This window comes from Lepidothrix coronata, unplaced genomic scaffold (assembly GCF_001604755.1).
Source record: "Lepidothrix coronata isolate B3197 unplaced genomic scaffold, Lepidothrix_coronata-1.0 Scaffold12, whole genome shotgun sequence".
Lineage (NCBI taxonomy): Eukaryota > Metazoa > Chordata > Aves > Passeriformes > Pipridae > Lepidothrix > Lepidothrix coronata.
Window position 1 is genome coordinate 4,059,770 of NW_016690192.1, and position 8,969 is coordinate 4,068,738.

The 8,969-nt window shown below is 42.6% G+C and overlaps 1 protein-coding gene across 1 annotated transcript in view; it reads left to right on the top strand.

Moving 5' to 3' along the window:
• Positions 1-6,972: 6,972 nt before the first annotated feature.
• The window catches only part of C8A (complement component 8 alpha subunit), a 20,207-nt gene continuing 18,210 nt past the window's right edge, over positions 6,973-8,969 (top strand). Inside the window, exon 1 of the mRNA XM_017805727.1 lies at positions 6,973-7,222. Coding sequence (XP_017661216.1) covers positions 7,104-7,222 — 119 coding nt within the window. The 5' untranslated portion in view covers positions 6,973-7,103. The remainder of the gene's footprint in view (positions 7,223-8,969) is intronic.

Below are 8,969 nucleotides of genomic sequence, written 5' to 3' on the forward strand. Positions count from 1 at the left end.
TCCTGGTGAAGCACCCTTTCCATGGTGAGCTGTTTCTCAAAGTCCTAAGGACAGACCAGTTAAATTAGGGCAAACAAGACTTTTCCTATCACTGGATATTTCTGCCCTGGAGAACACACTGAAAGGATCTGTCCAAACATTGAGCCCGTGTTTTTACAGAGTATGTCTCCCAGGAAAAGCAAGGCTGGTTAGCTTGGCAAGAAGAGAACTAAGAGCCCCAGGACTTCCTTTTTCCCCTCCATAACTGATCAAATATTATTTCATCTCTTTCTGCAGGAGTGCTTGATGTTTTCCTTCAAGCAGAGATGGCTGCTGCACAGAGCCTGGGTGCTGGTATTCAGAGGTGGCTGTCTATGGGGCTTGGGTGGACAGGAAGCCATTGGCACTCTAAGCAATACTCATTAGTTGACCCTAATCCCACATAACAAGACATAGCACCCCTCCTATAGATCATTCCCAAAGAGCTGCCTGGAAAAAAACCATGGAGCAACCTTAAAATCATCTAGTTCCAGCCCTTCTGCCACAGGCAGGGACATCTTCCACTAGACCGGGTTGCTAAAAGCACCATCCAACCTGGCCTTGAACACTTCTAGGGATGGGGCAACCACAGCTTCTCTGGGCAACCTGTTCCAGTGCTTCACCACCCTCACAGGGAAGAATCTTTTCCTAATATCTAATCTAAACCTGCCCTCTCTCAGTCTGAAGCAATTCCCCTTTGTCCCATCCCCCTCCGCACATGGGCCTTGAGCAAAGCCTTGCCCCAGGCATCACTAATGCCTTCAGGAGTGGGACCAATGCTCTCACAGCCTAACCTGACCTTGCTTTCCAGAGCCAAACTTGAGGAGAGATGAAAAATAACAGGAAGAGAAATTGGAAAGGGGGGGGGGGAAGCAGGGAAAGGCTTATTTGTCAGAGACATGACTCGAAGCACGAGTCTCATTCCTCACCACATGAAAAGTCCTGCTGCTGCGTGGTGGTCTTGGAGAAGAAAGGGGGGTCCTGCCGAGCTGAGAGTTGGCAGGGAATTCCCCCAAGCCAGGGCTGGAGTCGCAGCATGATTGAAATCAATGCCAGCTTTGTGTACAGGTAGCTGGGGAGGATTTATGAGTGGTATGAACACAGACCATGAATTAAAGCACTGTTGGAGAATCAGGAGGTTGTGACTTCAGAGCCATGGTCCTGCGGAAAAGGACGGGGCAGATTCCTCTATATGCACTCTAAAAACATTTAAAAAATGCCAGAAGTTTCTTGAAAACATGCATTTTGTGAGTGCTAGCCCTAGTGGGACCCCACTAGCCTCAGCTCCCCTCGACAGCAGCCTCAGGGCTGCCATAAATCGCTCCAGGCTGCACTAACTGCACGGGGAGCACGGTGTAGCCACAGTGTTGTTGTACAGATCAAACACTGCAGAGGTGGAAGCCAGCTTTTTTCCCTGGCTCTGGACTTTTGGGGAAAGCCTGATGACAAAGAGCTGGTGCTGCTCTACATAAGTCACCTTTTAATGTGCCACACGGAAAAATTTCCTTCGAGAAACTAAACAGAGATGTGAAGAGACAACAAAACAGTTTACATCCCCCCTGAAATGCTGGAGGGAATGCAGGTAATCCCTTCACTAGCCCTTCCCCTCCTACCCCACCTCTTCTGATAGTGCTGGTGCCTCCCATTGGTCCCCACCAAGCTATTGCCAGGAATAGTGACATCCCAGTGAAACACAATGACCACCTTGTCCTCTGCTGTTATTCCACAGGCAGCAGTTTGGAGCAGAAGCATGGGGTTTGCTCTGGGTTTGTGTCTCAGAGGCACCGACCCAGAACAGGAATTCCCAGGCACAGCCCTGATGTGAATAAAACCAAACAGCTCTACTGAGAGTAGCAGCCCCAAACACTCCCTACATATGCACAACCTCCCCAGAACAAACCATTCCAGCCTGTTTAAAAATTCAAAATTTCATTATTTGGATGTTGTTTTCCTGCAGTTGTGCTAATAGTGTATTATGTAGTTGCATCAGTCCAAGGGCTGCAAGCACAGCATCCAGCAGACATTTTCCCTGAATTATTCTTTTCAGCTACTTAGTGACTGATGGGATTTGTAATATAATATAGGTCTATTATAAAGATTTGGAATTTGTTTTTTTTTTTCTTTGTTTGGATTGGTTTGTTTGTTTGGTTTTAGATTTTGTTGTTCTTGTTGTTGGTTGGGGTTTTTTTGAATTCACAGAGGTGTTACTAAAGAGCAGAAACAACAGCAGATCTTGGGAATATGATTTATTTCTAGTCTTTCAGACTTTTAGAAAGGTGGGGCAGTGTGACTGGTGAAGATGAGGCAAATTTTTATGCAATCCAGTCTTCTCTGGAAGACAACTAGATTCAGGTGTTGCCCGTGATATAATTGGTGATAACATTAGCCCAGTGTCATGATATTAGAGATTGGGTGTGGTCTGACAACTTGTTTTCTTTTGTCACAGCTACTGGCCCCACATGTGGGACAACACTGGGGAAAGGCAGTAGGGTCCATATCTCTGAAAAAAACAACTCAAACCCCAGACAAATGGGAAAAAGTGGATAGCAGGGCACAGCCTTGTACTAGGGAGGGATTTTAGCTCAGATTTTATGCCTTACTCTGTCCCCAAGAGGGCCAGGACACTCACCTCAGTCTGGTTCCCTGAACATCTGATAGAATCCTAGAATGGTTTGGGTTGGAAGGGATGCTAGAGATCATCTAGTTCCAACTCCCTGCCATGGGCAGGGATGAGGATGATTTGAATCTCATCCTTTTTCTGCCAGGAGGTCATATCACGGTTTTCCAGCAGAGGGGGAGAGAGGATCACTTGTTCCACCATCGAGCGTCTTACTCTCTCTTGCATTGCTGGCAGGAATGAGAAATTTAAGAAAATGCAGTATTATTGATCCCTGCATTCAAAATCCAACACTTTCATTTACTGGCCAGGACAACTGTTGTTTAGGAGGAGCCAGTGTAGGTACCATACAGCTCTGTCAGAATTTTTAAGATCAGCCCCACCAAAGCACTGTAGCAGTCAAGAAAATTAATTTAAAAGCCTTGAAATGTTTCAGGTATTTTATCAAGTTGCATGGTTGTCTCTGAAGTATGGCCCTGATCCCACACTTAAATGCACACTTTTTTCCTAGAAATATAGCCCATATAATCACTTGTGTGTTTGAAGCTAAGCGTTTACTCTGGTAGAAGATAATGTTATCAGACCAGTTCAGTGTTCAGTGATACCAAATGAGGCTGGCACGTCCAGCACGAGGGCTGGTCCTTAGATAGACCTTTTCCATGCCTCCCTACAGCCTCTGCGCTCAGTAACTGAGACACATGCACGGTGTTGTTGGTCCTTAAAATGCACCATCTCACCGTGAGTGCTTGGTAGCTGGAGAATTTAAGGTGGGGAGGAAAAACAGATGTACTTCAGGAAATGAGGTGCAGAACTGGTGCACAGAGGAAAAGCATGCTGGTCAGAGGCTGGTCAGCAGTGTTTGCTGTCACCCCTCTGACATGGAGGATGATGACCTGGGTAATACAGAAACATCATCTAGCACACAGCATCTGCTCTGCAGGGTAAACTGTAGCAAACACCTTATATCTGTCTTATCCTTCTTCATACTTCTACTCAGGTCTTCTATTTCCTATATGATATAAAGACATCTTCCAAATCTAAATCCTTCTCTTGAAGATATCTGTGCTGGGATTTTGATTTTGAAGTTTAGAGATGAAGACCTTGGAAGCCAGCTTTACTTCCTTGGCAAAACAGAAGTTATTTTACCAAGCTGCTGTGCAGGGAAAGTTCTCCAGTGCCTGTAGAGAGGATGAGCTGAGAAAGGCCATGTGTGCTGTGAAAGCACGTGTGAAACGGCAAACTTTCCAAGGGCAGAGCTCCAATTTCTAGGCATAGCTTCTTGATCTTGCCATAGCTACATCTCTATAACCCCTGTACATTGCAACAATCTCTACATTTTTAAAAGAAACCCCACCACCCCTGAATAAAGGCTTTCTGCTCTGCGCTTTTCCTTGGTGAACCACGACAGAACAAACGGCACATGGCAGGTGCCAGTCACATCACCTAATGCTCAACAGCAAGAAGTTTGGATACAACTTTGTGGGTAGGATGCATTGAACAGAATAAAAAAGAACAGGACTCTTCCTCTAGATGGTCACAGTCTTCAAGTCAGGAACAAAATTCAGATATATAGTATTGCATGAATAATGTACTACAAAAAATAAAAATAGAACATTGGCATAAAAAAAGAATGATTCTTTTACATAACTGTATCCCCCGCAGCAAAAACTGTATTAATATACTAAAATTAAAAATCTACATATGAAGGAGGAACAAATGCAAATTGCTGGATGACAACAACATTATATTATATATATTACGGCTTCACCCTGGAGCTAGGCTTGTGCAGACAGCCACATTACCCACGGGCTGCTCAGGTGCTATGCAAAAGATCAATGCATTCTGTAGGCGGAAATTAATTCCCCTTTCTGGGCCAAACACATTTGAAGTGGAACAAAATCCTGTTTTGCTATCAGTGAGGACAAGTGGGTGCCCAAGATTGTTTACTGAGTTAATCAGCCCCTGATTTTTAGATACGTAAGAGTTGTAAATGAGGAGTTGTGAGCCTTCTAATTAGAGCGAAAGATTTCTTCAGTGTTGGGGGAAACAGGTTTGCGATGGGAATAGTCACAAAGTGACGATGTGAGCTTGCTGCTCATCCCAGCCTGCTCACCCCAGCCTGCTCACAGCCCCTACTTCCATGCTCCCGAAGAGCCTCAAGATGTCATGGCTCATCCTCCTGAAGGTGACTGTATCACCATCAACAGCATGGCCAGCACTGCAAGCCAGAGGTTCAGAGAGTTAATTCAAGTTTAGAGTCAAGGATCCCACACACATTTTAGACACGTTCAATTCATAACATTATAGATGGAACCATAGCTTTTATATATATATATATATCACTTTGGGAACATAACACCTTTGAGAAAGGTTCTTTAATTTCACCTCTAACGTGGAGTGCTTCGCTTGCTGCTTAAATCTCTCTCTCATGCCTCTCCCTCAGACGACCTCACCTATCAGTGCGAAATTGGTGTTGTGCCTGATTGCACAAACCAGCCCAGCCTTTTACCTGAGAGATGTGCCACAAATAACTTTCATTAGATATATATGGTGTGTTTCTGATGCTGCTATCAGAAAAGATATAATGCCTCGACAGTCTTGCTTAGATGCTGAGGAGGCACTTGGCTGTGCAAAACATCCATTTATATCACAGGACAGCCCAGGTTTGGATCGAAGACAGATTTGGAAGATGGCCAGGGAGGGTCCTACCATGGGAACAGTGGGGTCCATCCCCATCAGACCTCTATAAGCATTGCTAAAACCTTTTTTAAGTCATTCTGTCTTAAAATAGACATGCAGAGAGGCTATGATGTGTAACAGGGAGGTGACAAGGGGGATTGCCTTAGGCTAGTTACAATTCCCTACTTTTCTCCCAGGCAAAAGCAATTTAAGTTTAATAGTATATTGAAAAAATATTAAACTCCTTATTCGAGTTCTTCTTGCATAGGCGAAGAAAGGAGAAGGACTTTCTGAACCCATCTGAAGTGCATTAGTAGGTAAGGGATTACATTAACATACTCCCGAAGGTCACAAAAGGGCAGTTTTCATTTCATTTCACTACAGAGTTTACCCATGTGCTACATTTCTTCGTGTTTAGCAAAGACAAGCCCCAGGGTCATTCTGAACTTTAATTACATTAAAATAACCCCATAAGAGGTCCTTTTATTTTGATAATTTACAATACCAGCTCTTGAAATAAGCTTTGCAATTAATTTGGGAAATACACAAAGTGACACTTCTATCCCAGTCTTTTGTGGACAAAGGACAATTCACTGTCTGCTTAATAGCTGTAATAGCCCAAGACCAGACTTTCTTGCAATAATTACACTTTCTCTTGAATTTACTGAGGTTCAAACTTCCAGTTGTCTGCTGGGAAGACTTCATTTGTGCATGAAGCATCTCAGCCCACTTATGCAGAAGAAAAAGCAGGGAGATACAGACCCTTATTTGAACACACAAGTCTCCACAGATCTCTTACTCTTTTTTTAACTGCTACCTAATGAAGTTACAGATTCCTTGTGTATTTTTGTACCTGCCTAGAAGTCCTTAGGGGAGTTCTGGAGGCTGTGTGCAAGCTTGAGGAAACACCTATGGGGCAACCTGGGCTATGACCAAATGTCTTTCCAATGGCTATTTTTAGTTTCTTCTAACACAACGGAACTAAATATGGTCATCTTGTGACTATTATCTTAAAAATAAATAACCTGGGGTGTTCTTGCTTTCTTACACTTGTGCACATCCACTACTTCTGTGCTAAGATGCCACCCGGCTAAGAAAGAGCATTAGAGCCACCACGAACAGATGGGTTTGCACAGTGTATGGGCACAACAATTTCAGGTGTGCGGGACATCTTCCTCACCCCAAATCACTTTGGAAAACAGAGTTTTCCAAGATTCTCATGGTTCAATGATTGTGGACCATGCAAAAGCTGGGTGATAACTCACATCAGCTTTAAAGATGGAAAACTGTCTTATGGGGCTGGCAATGGGAGGAAGCCGAACTGACATTTCCCTGACATATCTGGAAGGTACATGTTCCTCATAACACAATTTTGTGCTAATCTTCAATTTGCTGTACTGGGAAGCTTTTCCCTGGTCAGCAACCAGACACACCAAAATTACAGTGAAGTCACTGTGGGAAATAAAATGAGTTTCCTTCTCCTTCAAATTAAAAGGATGGAGCGGGCTGGACAAGAAACACACTGCTGCAATAGGATTTGATTGACTTTAAGGTGGAAACAGTTGCACAGTTTAATATATTTCCTTGCCAGAAAACTGGGAATTTGTTTCCAAAAGGGCAAAGGCCTCTGGGATGTGTCCTGATTCTTTGTGATTCGATCTGTGCTGTTGTCAATGATTTACCTCAATGTTTTGGAGGCTGGTGGGCTCTGTGCTTCTTCCAGCAGTCCTGAAACTTAAAGCTTTTGTTTGCAGCTGATCTATAGCAAACATTTACATATGGGAAAACAATGTGGTGGAGCCAGTGTCAGCTCTCTCTTTTGATCCTGTCTATATGCCCCCTGGTTTTAATGGCACGCCAGGCCACGGCAATGGTGTGTGAGGAGCCCGAGGCATTGCCTACCCAAAGGTAAGTCTGTTCCCCCTCCAGCTTTACATATAGAAATTACCAGCATGTCAGTCAGCCCACCAATTTTGTCCCGACTTGAGGCATGTGCACACCATGCTCTCTGTAAACAGCTACCAGGAAAAAAAAAATTATTGGCAGTTGTCCAAAGCCCAAGCTCAGGATCATAATTCCTTCTTGAAGGAACTGTTTGCACAATGGTTTTTCTTTTACTGATGACTATTAAGCCTTCCTAAACTTCCTTACTGAAATTACCATACTGGGTTTGGGCACTTCAAATGAATTCTCTTTACGGGATGATTTATGAGTTAATATTTTTCATATTCTTTTTCATTATAATTATTTTACATCTGACAATGTGAAGTTAACAAGTGCATGTGAATAATCCAATTTTCAATCCAAGCCAGATCCTCACACCTCAATTTTTTTCTGTGAACAATATTATTAACCTATTTGAGTGTCACTTGGTCTTTGAAGGAAAGGAATAAACAAGTTACTTTTTTTCTGAAGCTATAGTGTCATGATAGGAAAATGGTTGGATTTTTTTTTTTCTACAGCTATTAATTTCAGGCTTGTTGTAAAGGCAAATATGATTTAGAAGGATCAAAAAAAGGTATCAGTGATAATTGGAACATGGAGACAAGGAGAAGGCAGAAAGGAAAAAAAGTGTGGTAGTGATACACTTAATTATGAAGGCTTATTCCGATAATCCCTTTTGAAAATGAACAAAGACAAGATTTTTGATGTTTGATGAACTTATCAAACAAGGCAGAATAATGAAGAGGTAAATGTAAAATCCAATCGAAGGTGAGCCAATTAAGTACTTTGAGAAATGCTGAAGGATACAGCCCACAAATCCTCCTGTCAGAGCAAGAAGGCATCAATACATATGTGTCCTCCAGCTCCATTTGTCTGCAGGTTCCTGTTGATTTCCTGGAGACACGGTGGGTTTTTATCTCACACAATGATCTGCATCCACAGACTCCCTTGCTGAGCTGTTGTGGCTTTCATATAGTAAGTCTCTCTTCTACAGCCTCTGATGAATCCCCAGTGTGCTCCATACCTCTGCTAATTATCAATATTTCTCTTTGGACTGCAGTCTTGTAAGTAAATCAGGCTGCTCATTAGTTAGTCACCAAAATAATTCTACTAATAATGATGTTTTGACTTGGAATAACTCCTTAAAATGCTTTGAAAGCTATGGCAAACACAGAGTTGCATTAGCACTCCACAGATTGCTCCTCAAGACAAAGAAATGCATCACACAAATAAAAGTTGTAGGAGTTAGGACAGAAACAGAGATTGTAATGACTGGGCTGGGAGGAAAGAGAAGTATTTTCTTGCTGTAGTATAGTGATATTCAGTGTATGTGCAGAGTCTGATCCAACAGCCAGGAAGATACAATACCTTTGCCATTTTCTGCCTTTGTAGTCTTCCTTTAGTTATTTTCTTCTTCTCAGAATTTATGTATTTTTTTTTAGAAATAGACAACGAACAAATTTTTCGTCAAAGTCCTTTGTACATTATTTTCTCACTGCTGTTGGTGTAGCCATTCCCACCACTCCACAAAGCCCATGAGAAACAGACCCTGACTTCATACATGGCAAGAAAACTACATGACCATGAGTTCACACTGGTGTAAAAATAGTGAAATCAATAGATTTCAAAACATCCCTACTCCTGGAAATTATGATGTGCTTCTGAAGAGAAAGCCAAAAAATAATCTTTTCTTTAAAACCTGTCTCTTTGT